The sequence below is a fragment of the Vanacampus margaritifer genome, chromosome 1 (assembly GCF_051991255.1).
Source record: "Vanacampus margaritifer isolate UIUO_Vmar chromosome 1, RoL_Vmar_1.0, whole genome shotgun sequence".
NCBI classification, from domain to species: domain Eukaryota; kingdom Metazoa; phylum Chordata; class Actinopteri; order Syngnathiformes; family Syngnathidae; genus Vanacampus; species Vanacampus margaritifer.
The window spans coordinates 64,761,813-64,777,780 of NC_135432.1; the positions used below are offsets into that span (position 1 = coordinate 64,761,813).

A 15,968-nucleotide genomic window follows, 5' to 3' on the forward strand; every position below is an offset into this window, starting at 1 on the left:
TGACAGTTGATCACATTTCCAATTTATTGTGTCTTCGTTATAAGATGACATATGGGAAAAAACTTTGTTTGTTTTGTTGTTGTTTTTTTTTTAAAAGTCGTGCTTTTAAGAGAAACACAAACATGGCATCATTTGTATCACATGATTTCGTTTTCAGACTGAAAAGGCTCAGTAATGCATAATATCTTCCAGGAGTGTTTCAACCTGGTGATTTGTGTCCCACATTGTCATGATTTGTGCTAATCGTACCCATGGTAGTAAAGTTTTTTTTTTTTTTTCCCGTTTGGGCAAACAAAAACACATACATTACATTCATACTCTTTCACCCATTCTCACGCAATCTAGTGTTCCCAAGCTCCTTACTGGTCCTTGTTGTGGTTGAGAGCCCGATTAACAGCTGAAGACAAAAGAAAAACAAACATTTTGTTTAATATAATGTTTCTTCTTCTTCAAAAGACTAATTTAGAAATGCAGTGGTACGCCAAACCAGCCATTGAGAGAAGAAGCAGGCTCAGATGCACGCAACCAGAACAAAAAAATATTTTGCTCTCCTTTCACTTATATATTTTGGTCGGGTCTATCATGACGAAACCCACAAATCAAAAAATAAAACAAAAAGTATTCCCTCATCTCAAATCAATACTACCTTGTATGACTGGGGTCACCAACTCAAGGGCCCCTTATCCTGCATGTTTTAGAGTAGGGGTCTCCAAGTCCAGTCCTCAAGGGCCCCTATCCAGCCTGGTTTCCATGTTCCACTCTTTTAACACACCTGAATCAAATCGTCGCTAAGCTCTGCAGAAGCCAGATAAAGATCCTGGTTATCGGATTCAGGCGTGTTGGAGGAGGGAGACATGGATCCAAGCTGGATAAGGGCTTTCGAGGATCGGATTCGGAGATCCCCGTTGAAGACGTCCTCCTCCAACACACCTGATTGAAACGATCAGGATTGTTATCAAGCTTCTGCAGAGCTTGCTCGGGAAGCATCTAAACCATGCAGGATAAGGGCCCTCGAGGACCCAAAGTGGTGACCCCTGATCTATGTAATGTGAAAAATACCAGGTATTGGTGCCGATGCCAGCCGTAATTTAAGGTATCGGTGCGCGTGGCGGCGGCCGATACAAGTGTCGGCCGCCCTCTAGTGGCGGTTTTACAATCAGGAACTAGAAATTAGACATATAGAAAATTGCCATTAATTTCATGCAATTTTAAGAAAAAATACTTTTCGGGATTTATTGGTATTTCTTTAAAATTTATTGTCTTTTTGTGTGTGTGTGTGTGTGTGGGGGGGGGGGGGGGGGTTATATGTATTAGTAATATCAGTATCTGGTATCGGTGACTAAAGAGTTGAGTAACGGCATTGGTCAAAAAAAAAAAAAAGGTGCAAAATGGTGTCGAACATCCCTAGTTTTTAACTTAGATTCTTGTTTAATACTGCCAGTCAAGTTTGGATTATTTTTTGCAATACAATAATCCATGAGATGTTATTTGTGGGAAATGACAGTACCTGTGAGAAAATGCCTTCCACAAACCCCTGGCCAAAGTTTGGCTCCCAGTCTGTCCCTTTTAAAAAGAAGGCAACCTACCTGTATACAGTCCTGCAACCTTCCCTGTACAACTATTCACAACATGTGGAACATGCAACGAATGTGGATTTTCTTACATAAATCGCAAAGATCCTGTTGGGGTACGCCTGGTGGCGCAACCCCAAACCCACGTTTTTGTCATCGTTTTAAGCCAAGTTGGTGATAGTCAATCACTTCCTGCCATGGCGCCTATCGTTTCCAAGCATTGCAAAAAGGATTCGTTAGGAAGCGTGAATGTGGCGGATGAGCGGGCGCGGTGATGCTTGCCGTGTTACGCATGCAGGAGAGAAGGCAGCTGCGCGCACCGGCATGCCGTCTTTATAAAATGTGGTGGTACTTGCATGTACACTGTGGGTATCTCACCCTCCTGCGTGACGCTCTCCGACACGCTCTTGGCCTTGGCGCTCAGGTCGCTCACCACGCCGTCCATGGCGGCCTGGTGTTTCAAGAAAAAGGGCCGGATGACGCGCTTGTACAGGATGTCGGCGCCGTTCCACGTGATGGGAGCCATACACCAGATGAGGAAGATGCACTGCGGGCCAGTGGGGAGACGTCGTTCATCGCAAACCATCAATTCTAAAGTCAAGGTGGCTTATTTGTAACCAAGCCTCAGTAAAAGTACCGTGGTAACCACAAAAGCATTTTGAGAAATGCAATCATTTGTAAACCCGCACGACGGACAGGAACGCTAAAAAGCGCCAAGACAAGCTGTGAGGATAACAGCAGCTGTATCGAGATTGAAATGATGCTGCCATTGCATGCAATGTCCACAAGAGGATGCTGTGCACCCGGGAAGACAGGCGTACCTTCCCAGCGTAGTAAAAGGGGAACCAGAAGAGGAAGATGTCGGAGAAGGCCTCCACGATGCTGAAGAGTCCGTACACCACCCAGTAGGTGAGCCACTGCGTGTCGTCTTCCTTCACCGTGCTCTCAATGGCTTTGATACTACAAAAGAAGATCACTTCAAGTCACCCCAGACGCAAATCACTCATGTCTATTATTCTGCTATTAGAAGAAAGGTATGTATTTCTACAAATGCACATTCATATATGTCCAAAAATAAATGCTATAACTTAAAATATACATGACAATATTCCTAATACTGTAATTTTTCAAATAGTGGCTGAAGGTGTTTATTCACTCAAGTATCTATTGTTAGAAGTAAGGCCTATTTGTATTTTTACATATTTTTATTAGCATTTCCACAAATAATATACAAATAATTTTTAAAAACATATGTGAAAAATACTTATAAATAAAAGCTGAGGGCGCGTTTATTGACATAACTCTAAGCATCCATTTTTAGGACTTAGGACTTATTTGTACAAATGCATTTTAATGGTAACCATTTATGAAGTGAAATACAACATTTTTAATCAGTTTCTCCTCAAATGAAGGACAATTAATTAGGGTCGACCCACAACATCTGCACACAAATGTGACAAAGGTAAAAAAAAAATTAAAAAACTAAACATGGATGGACAAAAAGACAATTAGAAGAAAAAATTAAAAGTAGGAAAAGAAGATTAAAACCAGTAAAAAACAAAAATATTATAATACTGAAATATTAGAACAAAATAAGAAAATATTAGAAAACAAAACTAGAATATGAATTTAATAGGAAAAAATATCAGCATGTCAGGTAGAGACAAAAAAAAAGAAGAAGAATGAAATAAAACATTAGCACCACCTTCTTTATCATAACATTTGCTGCAAATAGACAACTTGGTGTTATGGCATGTAGCCAAGCAAATACATGCTTGAGGCCGATACATACGAGAAATAGGCCGGATAGACGAAGCCGATGAGGTTGCATAGCAACGACGCTCCGTACCCGAAGAGGAGATAGACTCCGACTAGACCCAGGGCACCTGCACAGGGCAAAGCAGAGCACGAGTTTCACACAGGAAGTGAGTGGGTGGCAAATGTTAATCTGCGATTTGACTGACACGCCGACATGTCGCCAGCAGGATGCAAGCAGCAGGATGAGGAGGAGCGCAAACAGTGAGAATCAAAAGCCGGCCTGAAACTTGGTCAGTGGCTCTAAGCTGAAACATGAATCATCACATTGCCCGCAAAATGTAAATATTTGACTTGCAGATAATGGGGACGCCGAGGGGGATGGGATACAAAGTGGTGGAGCAGAACGATGGCGCGTGAAGTGTCCTTGCATCTCATTTTGGTTGTGAATCATAACTAGATGCTGCCACCAGAAGCTTGAACTGAAAAAACTGCTTCAAAACCCCAAAGAGACAAACCCTGAAAGCGCACGTGATGTTCTGTAAAGAAAAGATTTGCAAATATGAAACCGAAGTGATAAGATGGAAATATATAAAGGAGAAAAACGAGATAAATATATTTTGTTTCAATGCAAACATAGTAGATGAAAAAAAAGACAAATAATAATAAACACCATCAGAAAAAAAAATATTTAAACAAATTAAAAATATTAGGATAAACAAAGTTTGACCCCCTAAATGGTGCATTTTACTGCTGAATGAATTTTCTTTTTTTTAAATAAATATTCTTGATTTTTTTTTCTGTTGCTGACAAACTTCTGCACCACACTTAATGAAATTTATTAGTAATAATGTGAAAATAAAAAATGACATTGTGCGTCACAAAATTTTCGTCTGGTGCCCGTAAAATTTCAGGTTATGGGGCCACTCCTAGCAAAAAAAATAATATTGACCGAAAAATAAAAAAAATAGACAAAAAAAAACACAAAAGCTATTATGAGATAATACAAATTATTTGACAACTTAAACATAAAACAATTTGGGAAAAAATCCAAACAGAAAAAAAATCCAAACACTAAAACCAAAATCCAAATAAAAAAAAGACAAAAGAATATACAAATTTTTAAAAAAAAATCTGAAAATGTTACACAGGCTTAGTACAGTTAAAACATTTCATCCCTAGTTAAATGTGAGATGATTTGCATAAAATTTGCATGTACTTTGCACAGGTGTAAGCAAAGGTGCAGGTGTCAATGGGCTTCAACTGAAACTGAAAGAGTAGCTTTCGACAGTTAAGACCAAAAGCGCCAGCTCTTCTTGAAAATTTGGCAACTTTGTCAGAACGATACCCGCAATCCGGTACAGCAGTCAGTGATGTCACTTTATACTTGCTTGTTGGCAAATGAATAGCTGTAGTGGGGGAAATGCATGACAAATGAATAACTTTGTTCACATTCCGGTTGATTGTTTTGCCGTGACACGGTTGGACTCGGTTCGATTTCTGTGTTTAGCAATTAGGAAGCAATGCCAACGTTATGCATTCGAGTGCCATCCTGGGGGCAACCGCTGAATTGACAGCCTCCTCCAGTGAAATCCCATCCAAGTTTGGATGTATTTTGGGGGGTGATATAAATACTCGTGGGAGCAGCTGAGGGTGGGGGTTCATTTAACAGCAATAATGAATGTGTAGCTAGTTTAAGAACGGGAAAAATGTATATCCTTGTATCCTTGTTTAATGTGAAAGTGAATCTTAAACATTTCTTGACAATAATTATGTTATATGTGACCTCACTAGTCTAAACATTCTGATTAATATTACATTTGTGGATTAAGAGTTATGAAGCAAAATCCAGCCGTTTTTATCCATCTCAGGGGGCGGCCATTTTGCCACTTGCTGTCGAGTGTAGATGACATCACAGTTGCTCAGAGCTCAGGCAACGACCAATCAGAGCTCACCTGTTTTCCGAAGCTGAGCTGTGATTGGTTATTTCCTGAGACCTTTGAGAAACTGTTATGTCATCTTTACTCAGCAAGTGGCAAAATGGCCGCCCCCTGAGATGGATAAAAACGGCTGGATTTTGCTGCTTAACTCATATTCCACGAACGCAAAGTTAACCAGAATAACGTGTTTAGACTAGTGGGGCTGCATAGAACATATTATTGTCCCCCCAAAAGTTTTGGGTGTCGACTTCCCCTTTGACCTGATCATTGTCTTCACATGAATGAATATCATTATCAATAATACCATATAATAACATTATTTGAAGGCCATTTTACATCAAATGTGTTATTTCAGAAATAAGTATCAGTATAGTTTTATTGTTTAAAGCATAGCACCTTCTGTTTGAGAGAACCAGCCGTTTTTGTTAACCAGAACCACCAGCAGCTTATATAATTGAAGTTCAATCAGTACTTCTCATCTTACTAATCATTTCCTACACGAGCATCTGTACCTCAACTTGAGTACAGAGTGTAAAGTCAAAACTTTTAGCACCTGCGTCTCTAAGGGAAGGGGAAGCGAAAGCTTGCAGAAAAGTCCCGAATGTGCAAATGCGTGTCGAGTGACGTCATCACAGCTAGCGCATGAAAACTTGCTAGCTTGATGTCGAAGAAGACGTATTTGTTTTTTAAACGTTACGGTCAATCATTTTTGTTCCTTTGATTTCGACTATGAAAAAGGAGATGGGTTCAACCGAGTGTACGGACGTACCCAAGACGATATATTCTCTCTTGATTCCCGTTTTTTGCTCCACCGTTGCCAGCTGGTCGGTGACAAAGTTCTTCTCATGGAGCAAAGTCACAAAGCGCTCCTTGAACTGACTCATTCTCGAGCCTGGAAAGCGACGGAAAACAAGCGGGGGGTTGACAAATGACACAAAAAAACGGCGACTGGGAGGGTTCGGCGTGAAAAAAGACCTTTGTTTTCCTCACCTTTATAGATAAATTGCCCCTGAAAAGAGGTTTAGAACGGCAGCTGGAGTAGAGTCGTGATGGGGGCGGGGGTAGGGGATAGAGGACGCCAGCTGGCCAATCAAGAGGCTTGCAAGGCAGGGGGAGGAGTTGAGTGACGCTAGCTGGCCAATCAGGGACGCGAGTAACGTTCATGGTGACAGGTGAAGAAAAAAAAAACGGATCTTGGAGTCCAAATAAAATAATTGATTTAAAAAAATAGATAGATAGATGGATACGATTTTTTATTTTTTTTTTTAGAGTTTTGTTATGTTTTCAAGATAAACAGGTGACAAATCATAATTTATCCAACTCAACCATCAACGTTATACCTTTTATGGTATAATTAATTTGACAAGTCATATTTGCTGGCCTGCGATTGGCTGGCAACCAGTTCAGGGTGTGCCCCGCCTACTGCCCGAAGCCAGCTGGGATAGGCGCCAGCGACCCTTGTGAGGACAAGCGGTTAAGAAAATGGATTCTGTTTTCTCCCCATTAACGTGTAGTTGTGATCATTGTTCTTATTTCAACAACGTAAACCATATTGTTACGCCTTACATTGTAAATCAATATTACATTATTAATTTGTTTATTATTATTTACTGTCTTTTCCCCAAGACCAAAATATGTTTTAGAATTGAACTAATGTAATTAAACTTTATTATATGTGGTGATTATACTTTTCTTTTTATGTAGTTATGTGTTTACTATTAAAGAGTTAACTAGGTCATATTATTATATGACCACAAAATGATTCATTTGTCATTTGCAAACAGTATGTGTCACAATAATTTTTTTATTTTGCTTTGTTCTAGCGCAAACTATATGTTGGCTACATGTCACAATAATGTGTGCTCGTATGTATCCTCATGAGGGATTACCCAATTTGCTTCCCTTATCCAATAAGCATCTGCTACACAGACTGATGGCGATACTCATACATTTTATTTCACAATGCTTCAATGTTGCAACGTTGGCTCGGGTTCAGGCTCTACTCCAAGCACCGTCCCAGGTCCGGCAGGGTTTCTGTGACGGGGTTGTGCCCGTCTAGGCTGGCCGCGCAGCTCACCGATCGGGCCTTGCTCCACTGGTCGGCTGGGAGGCTCAAGGTGCTGGTCCAGCTGTAAAGGCCGTCCCCACTCTCCTCTCCTTGAGGGTTGTGTGTCACCCCCGAGGTCGCGGGGTTGCCGTCCACCTTCCAGCCCAGATTCCAGGCCGGGAAGCCCCCTTTGGCCATGCACACGGCTATGGCATTGCCTGTTTGCAGCTGCTCTTTGGAAGGGGGGAAGACGGTCAAGGTGGGCCGACGTACTTCACCCGCTGTGACAGGACAGAACAAGACCAGTTTTTTCAATTGCACACACTTTCAATGGCACTTAGGTCATGGTTTGGGTCATGTCATGTCAATCATCTAGAACACACTTTATTGTTAGCTTCTCACAAGACAAAATGCAGCTAAACAAATGAAAGATATTATAATGAACATCATGTTGTATTCTCTGCATAGCCAAACTTTGGGGAGTAGCCGTTAGCATCTAATTCTGGGTTTTTAGCTCTTACTCAAGAATCATCTGGGCGTGTTTTGTTTTCTAAAAGAAATGACAATATTGATGGTACATAATGTCAAAAAGCTGGCTAATGTTAGCTAGCTAATGCTAGTTGTGGCAATGTGCTCAGCCAAATATTAAAATTTAGTTTCACAAAATAGTGGCAAGTTACTAACTTGGAAAGAAAGCTAGCTAATGTTAGCAGGATAGTGTTAGGGTAGCCTGCGATAACAAGCACACAGCCAAAAAGTGAAGACAAGCCATTATCATCAAATATTAGCATATATGATTTGGGTTTCTAGCACTTATTCAAGAAATGTAACATTTTTTGCTTCCTATAAGACATTGACAATTGTTGACAAATGTAAGTTTATCAGTAAGTGGATTTGGATATTTAGCTCATATTCAAGATGTGTCTGGGTATTTTTGCCATTTTATGGTGGCAACTAATTAAGCTAACATTTTATTTGTTTGTTTAGGTACTTCGCATAGGCTATAGGCTGAAGGCTGTAACATAAGAAAAATTTTGAAAAATTATAAATGATTGAAATTTTTGGGAGAGTTCTGGAATCGTCACATTCATGTTTACACTAGTGTTTGTTGACTTGAAAAATTAAGATTTCAAGATTTGTTAAATGTCTATTCAGTTTTTTTTTGGCTTGTTTTTTTTAAATAATGGAAAGGGTGGACATTTCAAGAAAGTGTAAAACAGTGGATGGAATGTTGCGTATGAGCAGAATATTTAACGTTGAATACGCTAAAGCATGAACGGGTTGAGAAATGTTGATTTTTTTTTTTTGATGAATTTCTTCAGAGATTTTTTTTGTCAGCACTGAAGATTTGTGTCCAATGTAAACAACTGAGAAGTGTGGAAAAACAGAAGGATGGATGTCCCGAATCAGCAGAACGTTTTGGCATCGGAATAATATGAATTGGTTGATTGATGTTTGTAAAATTTGAAATAGAGAACAGAAGAAAGATCATGAATTATTTGTGGCGCAAAACAACATGGTAAATAGTGATAAAAAGTCTATTACTTACAGCCAAGGACGAGTTTGGTTCCTCCGCCGAAACTGTACCACAGTGAAGCAAAGCGGTGAAACGGTTGTACAAAAACCTTGTGGACTGTCAGCGCACAACGATCCACTTACGCCACTTCTTTACTCAAATGTGTACGGTCAAGTCAGCCTTTTGGGATCCGTCCCCAGTGCGTACAGATGTGACAGATTCCCACATGCACTAAAAATGTCTTTTTTTTTGCTAAAACAATTCAGATACTGATGTCCTCAAACTGATGTGGACGAGTCCAACAGGTCCAAAAAACAGGAAGCGGCGGCCTCTCGCTTTCACAAAGACAGCTGTGCTCGCAGATTCATTTGCATTCGCTTCTGCGCATGGCTGCTCCGCCGCTTCTTCAAAAGTCCAAACCACTCTTTTCACACAAACTCCGCTAGCAAACCGAGTCATGATGTGGTCGCCCGCACTCGCGTTCGTCCTTTCGGCTCTGCTGATTTCGGGTGAGACACTTTGAAACTTGCCATCGGAGTAAAAAAAAACATGATCGTGATGATAATTGGACTTTGAGTGTTCTGCTTTTGATTTTCCACTCAGTGTTGCATTCATTTTATTTCAGGATCTTCTGCCGTTGAGTTTCTGAGGCAGACGGACAGAATCAAGTCTGTTTCTCTCGGCGGGACGGTGACCATCACCGCCACGGGAAGTTCAGACATCGGTACTGATCTCAGTTGGTACCAAGTGAAACCTGGACAGGCTCCCAAACTGCTCATCTACTGGGTAGACAGTCGCTTCTCCGGCACACCATCTCGATTCAGCGGCACACAATCCGGCTCCGACTACACTTTGACCATCAGTGGCGTCCAGGCAGAAGACAAGGCCGATTACTACGCTCTCGGCTTGCATGGCAGCGGCACGAACACACGGTGATTCAGAGGCGTACAAAAACCTCCATGGACTTTGAGAGAAGTGAAAGTGGCCTGCAGGTGGCAAGCGGAAGACTCTGAATGAAGAGCATGACTGGTCATCATCAAGCAGAACCGCCATCAAGACTCAATCACTGAAGCAGAAAGAAAAACATCAACCTGACATTTTAAAAGTTCAGATGAAATTTTGCTTTGACTTGAGCAGACAAGATGCAAGCACGGATATGGAGGCAGTGAACTTAACTCACTTCACAATCGCAAGCAACATTTGGCAAATACTGATTTAAAAAAAAAAAAAAAAAGATACTTCACTCTTTTATCAGCACTCCCAATTAGTTTACTATTAAACTAAGCATAAAACAGAGATTTACACCATGTGTATTTAGAAAAACTCATAACTTAACTGCTAAATCTGCTAGCCTAATGCTAACACTAAATAGCATCTACCCTTTAAGCATTATTTTTTTATTATTATTATTAAATTTAAATTATTAAAAATAACAATGCTCACATTCAATATTCTTCATCCTCTGCGTAGAACGACGCATTATTGCCTTCCAGCCTAAGGCACTAATGAGATGTCTACTCTAGGCCCTAGAGCAGACATGGGCAAACTCCGGCCTGCGGGCCAAATACGGCCCGTTATGCTTTTCAATCCGGCCCGCCGAACTTATCCTATAAGGCTAGAAAAAAATTCAAAATCATTAATTTAATTTTGTCCCTGCAGTGCCCGCGTTTCACCAACAGGTGGCGCCAGGATTTTTATTGTGGGTGGGCCTGAGGAAAAATGGGTGGGCCAGAGAAAATATGCAAAAAAAATAATTCCCTTCACGTCCCTAATAGTGCTTTACCGCGGGTACCCAAGGACTGCAATTAAGTTGCGCTCTTAACACACACTTTTTATGGCGTTATTTCGCTTCTTTAATTACGAGGGCGCAGAAAATAAAATCGCTGGCGCAGTCTCACGTAAAGTGAAGGACTGCTGTGAGTGACGGGTGCAACTGGAGAACGCGCTCTCCAGCTGCAGCAGTACGAGCAGTGGATGACTGGTGTTGGGATCCACTTCCCTCAGACTCCTATGCAGATTATGTTTTACACCAGAGTCACTGCTGTGTAACTTCTACACACCCGGAAAATATGATCACTGGGTCGGGGTCACACGCACAGAAAGGGGGCAGAAAGATACGCAGGGCACATTCATAACAACGTTTGCAATTTATTAAAATAAACGGGAGAATGGCAGTAAGCTTAACTCAAGATAACTGATTCATAAAATACAATTCTTCCTGGATTTGGACATTTACAGCAGGAGACGGCAGGGTTTTGTGCAAAACACAGCAATAATGTCCTGATAGTCCAGAGAATCGGTCAATTCTTTTTTGAAAGAAAGCAGGGACAAAGAGCTCAGTCTATCAGTCAACATTGTGGCAATGTTGCGTGTTTTGATCCTTTTGACAGCTGAAGATAGTCTTTCTACATGTTGTCATGGGTGAGGTGAGGAGCGCGCATGCAGGAGACTGTTGATATTGGTGAATACATCCCCGGGGCGTTTCCTCGTTGGCTTTTGGCTTCTTTTTGAGCTGCTGCACAAACACCGTGTGCTATGCGTCCCCCACGGAGATGGAAAAGTGGTCAGAGACGGATTGGATGTACGCGCTTTGTCCTCAGCGCGTGACAGGCAGCAGCGGCTATCATGCAGCCGCATGTGTCACACGCACTGTGGGCCCGGGTTAAAAATGGGTGGGCCAATGGAAAAAAAATCTTTAACTTTACGCCTTGAATTGAAATCTATTAATAATAGATGCAGTCACCAGGTTTGACAGATCACAGTGTATGTGCTATTATAATCTATTTACATTTCTCCTCCCACTTTGCCAAATAGTGTGTAAATGCCGCATCTTGCATATTCATTGAGGCAAACGTACTACCTGGATTAGGGCTATTTTATAATAATCATAATAATAATAATACATTTCATTTAAAAACAGCACCTTTCAGAACACCCAAGGTCACTTTACAAAGCATAAAAACACAGCAAAAGTGGAGCTAAAACAATAAAAATGAAGCTATTGGAAAAGCGGTTTTAAATATGTGGATTTTGCACATTTGAAAAACGCAGTCCTAAGTGCACACTATAAGTAAATTGGGTTGTACATTTATCTGTGTGTTTTTACTGTGCTATGAGGTCCAAATGCTCCTGGTCCGGCCCATCTGTCAAAATTTCAAACCCATTGTGGCCCGCAAGTCAAAAAGTTTGCCCACCCCTGCCCTCGAGTCAGGGTTCACCAATTCCGGTTTCTGCCTACCAACACACCTGATATATAGATCATGATTGTTATCAGGCATCTTGATGAGCTGATTATAAAAATCAGGTGTGCTAGTGGGCGGAAACATCTAAATCCTGCAGGACTCCGGACCTCGAGGACCGGAATTGGTGAACCCTACCCTAGGGTCTCACTGAACACAGCAGTAGCTCCAACTGTCTGTCTTAAACTGCCCCCAGGTGGCCAAGGCGAGTATAGCAAATGGAGTGGCACATGGGCCATTCAACTGACTGTACATTACGCGTGTTGCTTTTAGGGAGAAGAGTCGAAGACTGTAACAAATTAATGGTATTTTCATTGATTTCAATGTGGGGAAAAAAAGAGAAACAAATGTTTTGAGTTATTAACATGAGATGAAATGAATGAAACTCTTATCTCAAAGCACCATTGTCCACAGTCAAATAGTGTCCAGTATAGTAACATGAATATGAAATTGACAAAATATTGATATTGTGCAACAGAGATTAAAGGGGTAGGACCTGTTAAAAGTATACTTCTTCCTACTCTTCCAACATATGTGGAAATGCGTAGTTCATGACTGGGTTGACTACTGCAAAACTTTGCTGCTTTTGTCGCTGTGCATGTTTTGTATATTTGTCTTCAACATCTGTACTTTTATTACCAGTCTATTTTTCCTCTATTCTCTGTGGGGGGTTTTCAAATATATACGGGACGTTCAAATTAATAAAAACATTTTATTTTATTTTTTTAAATGAACCTGAAAAATACTACTCGAGCACCGCACAATCTCCCTTATTCCAAAATATATTATACAGGTACATTTTGGAAGAATGCTGTAATATAACAAAATGTGGAAAAAGTGAGGCGCTGTGAGCACATTCATGAGTCACAGTAAATGTTGTGCTTGAACTCAGCCTTTTTTTGTTTTGTTCAAAATATTAGGATAAAAAAAAGTTTGACCCCCTAAATGGTGCATTTTACTGCTGAATGAAATTTCTTTTCTTTTTTTAAAATAAATATTCTTGATTTTTTTTCTGTTGCTGACAAACTTCTGCACCACACTTAATGAAATTTATTAGTAATAATGTGAAAATGAAAAATTACAGTGTGCGTCACAAAATTTCCGTCTTGTGCCCGTAAAATTTCAGGTTATGGGGCCACTCCTAGCAAAAAAAATAAAAAACAAAAAAAAGATGTGACAGATTCCCACATGCACTAAAAATGTCTTTTTTTTTGCTAAAACAATTCAGATACTGATGTCCTCAAACTGATGTGGACGAGTCCAACAGGTCCAAAAAACAGGAAGCGGCGGCCTCTCGCTTTCACAAAGACAGCTGTGCTCGCAGATTCATTTGCATTCGCTTCTGCGCATGGCTGCTCCGCCGCTTCTTCAAAAGTCCAAACCACTCTTTTCACACAAACTCCGCTAGCAAACCGAGTCATGATGTGGTCGCCCGCACTCGCGTTCGTCCTTTCGGCTCTGCTGATTTCGGGTGAGACACTTTGAAACTTGCCATCGGAGTAAAAAAAAACATGATCGTGATGATAATTGGACTTTGAGTGTTCTGCTTTTGATTTTCCACTCAGTGTTGCATTCATTTTATTTCAGGATCTTCTGCCGTTGCGTTTCTGAGGCAGACAGACAGAATCAAGTCTGTTTCTCTCGGCGGGACGGTGACCATCACCGCCACGGGAAGTTCAGACATCGGTGCTGATCTCAGTTGGTACCAAGTGAAACCTGGACAGGCTCCCAAACTGCTCATCTACACTGTATCCAGTCGCTTCTCCGGCACATCATCTCGATTCAGCGGCACACAATCCGGCTCCGACTACACTTTGACCATCAGTGGCGTCCAGGCAGAAGACAAGGCCGATTACTACGCTCTCGGCTATCATGGCAGGGGCAGGTACACACGGTGATTCAGAGGCGTACAAAAACCTCCTTGGACTTTGAGAGAAGTGAAAGTGGCCTGCAGGTGGCAAGCGGAAGACTCTGAATGAAGAGCATGACTGGTCATCATCAAGCAGAACCGCCATCAAGACTCAATCATTGAAGCAGAAAGAAAAACATCAACCTGACATTTTAAAAGTTCAGATGAAATTTTGCTTTGACTTGAGCAGACAAGATGCAAGCACGGATATGGAGGCAGTGAACTTAACTCACTTCACAATCGCAAGCAACATTTGGCAAATACTGATTTTTTTTTATAAAAAAAAAAAGATGCTTCACTCTTTTATCAGCACTCCCAATTAGTTTACTATCAAACTACGCATAAAACAGAGATTTACACCATGTGTAGTTAGAGCAACTCATAACTTAACCGCTAAGTCTGCTAGCCTAATGCAGTGGTCCCCAACCACCGGGCCACGGGCCTGTACCGGGCCGTGGGCACCTTTGGACCGGGCCGCACAGTTGAAAGAATAAAAAAAACTTCCTGAACTTCCGGTCAATTGATTAGCCGAGGCTTAAAAATATTTTATTTTGAAAAGTGACCAGATGCTCTCTGTTTACGACGGACTCTTGACACATGTCAAGATGCTAATTATCTCAGTTGCATTTTGTTACCCTTGTTCAGGTAGTGGACTTTGTGGACTAGTGAAGCGTTTGTTGTTGTAGCCTTTTATTAATCAGCCGACGAACAGCCAAGCAGCCCCCCAACCCCAACCCACTGGGTTGCCGGTCCGCCAAAGTTGTGGACATGTATGAACCGGTCCGTGGTGAAAAAAAGGTTGGGGACCACTGGCCTAATGCTAACACTAAATAGCATCTACCCTTTAAGCATTATTTTTTTTTATTATTATTAAATTTAAATTATTAAAAATAACAATGCTCACATTCAATATTCTTCATCCTCTGCGTAGAACGATGCATTATTGCCTTCCAGCCTAAGGCACTAATGAGCTGTCTACTCTAGGCCCTCGAGTCAGGGTTCACCAATTCCGGTTTCTGCCTACCAACACACCTGATATATAGATCATGATTGTTATCAGGCATCTTGATGAGCTGATTATAAAAATCAGGTGTGCTAGTGGGCGGAAACATCTAAAACCTGCAGGACTCCGGACCTCGAGGACCGGAATTGGTGAACCCTACCCTAGAGTCTCACTGAACACAACAGTAGCTCCAACTGTCTGTCTTAAACTGCCCCCAGGTGGCCAAGGCGAGTATAGCAAATGGAGTGGCACATGGGCCATTCAACTGACTGTACATTACGCGTGTTGCTTTTAGGGAGAAGAGTCGAAGACTGTAACAAATTAATGGTATTTTCATTGATTTCAATGTGGGTAAAAAAAGAGAAACAAATGTTTTGAGTTATTAACATGACATGGAATGAATGAAACTGAATTGACAAAATATTAATATTGTGCAACAGAGATTAAAGGGGTAGGACCTGTTAAATGTATACTTCTTTCTACTCTTCCAACATATGTGGAAATGCGTAGTTCATGACTGGGTTGACTACTGCAAAACTTTGTTGCTGTGCTACTGTGCATGTTGTTTTGTATATTTGTACATCTGTACTTTTATTACCAGTCTATTTTTCCTCTATTCTCTGTGGGTTTTTAAAATATATACGGGACGTTCAAATTCATAAAATATATATATATATATATTTTTTTAAATGAACCTGATAAATAATTGCCTTTCATAGCACTACAGATGTGCTATTGAGCGAGGCACTTTTCCGAACCCCCAACTACTCGAGCACCTCACAATCTCCCTTATTCCAAAATATATTATACAGGTACATTTTGGAAGAATGCTGTAATATAACAAAATGTGGAAAAAGTGAGGCGCTGTGAGCACATTCCTGAGTCACAGTAAATGTTGTGCTTGAACTCAGTCTTTTTTTTTTTTTTGTCTCACAACATTTACAGTTGTTACATTGTTCCCAACGGGGATTACAGGTTATTGGATTGG

At 40.9% G+C, this 15,968-nt stretch overlaps 1 protein-coding gene, 1 pseudogene and 2 gene segments (V, D, J or C); 2 read left to right on the forward strand and 2 right to left on the reverse strand.

The window, feature by feature from the left end:
- Positions 1 to 6,399, reverse strand: LOC144048896 (receptor expression-enhancing protein 6). Of its 3 annotated transcripts, XR_013293447.1 has the most exons (7): positions 6,257 to 6,399; positions 6,036 to 6,158; positions 3,364 to 3,457; positions 2,393 to 2,531; positions 1,950 to 2,118; positions 1,664 to 1,775; positions 1 to 397 (listed from the first exon to the last, which is right to left on the reverse strand). XR_013293447.1 is itself a non-coding variant. In XM_077561352.1 (6 exons), exons 2-6 carry the CDS (start codon positions 6,148 to 6,150, stop codon positions 360 to 362), a joined length of 555 nt encoding a protein of 184 aa, XP_077417478.1. In that variant the 5' UTR covers positions 6,151 to 6,158; positions 6,257 to 6,399; the 3' UTR covers positions 1 to 359. The 3 variants fall into 3 exon arrangements, 2 of the variants coding, with proteins under 2 accessions (XP_077417478.1, XP_077417487.1); XM_077561352.1 differs by lacking the exon at positions 1,664 to 1,775; XM_077561361.1 differs by lacking the exon at positions 1,664 to 1,775 and having other exon boundaries at positions 1,928 to 2,118.
- A 798-nt stretch (positions 6,400 to 7,197) lies between these two features.
- Positions 7,198 to 9,288, reverse strand: LOC144045843 (Ig kappa chain b5 variant C region-like). The segment is given in 3 exon segments: positions 7,198 to 7,594; positions 8,863 to 8,946; positions 9,281 to 9,288. Coding segments are annotated over 3 exon segments (421 nt in total).
- LOC144048906 (Ig kappa chain V region 3547-like) lies at positions 9,276 to 10,283 on the forward strand. The segment is given in 2 exon segments: positions 9,276 to 9,338; positions 9,455 to 10,283. Coding segments are annotated over 2 exon segments (363 nt in total).
- Positions 10,284 to 13,490: 3,207 nt separating this feature from the next.
- On the forward strand, positions 13,491 to 13,966 carry LOC144046000 (Ig kappa chain V region 3547 pseudogene; annotated as a pseudogene).
- The last annotated feature ends 2,002 nt before the right edge of the window (positions 13,967 to 15,968 follow it).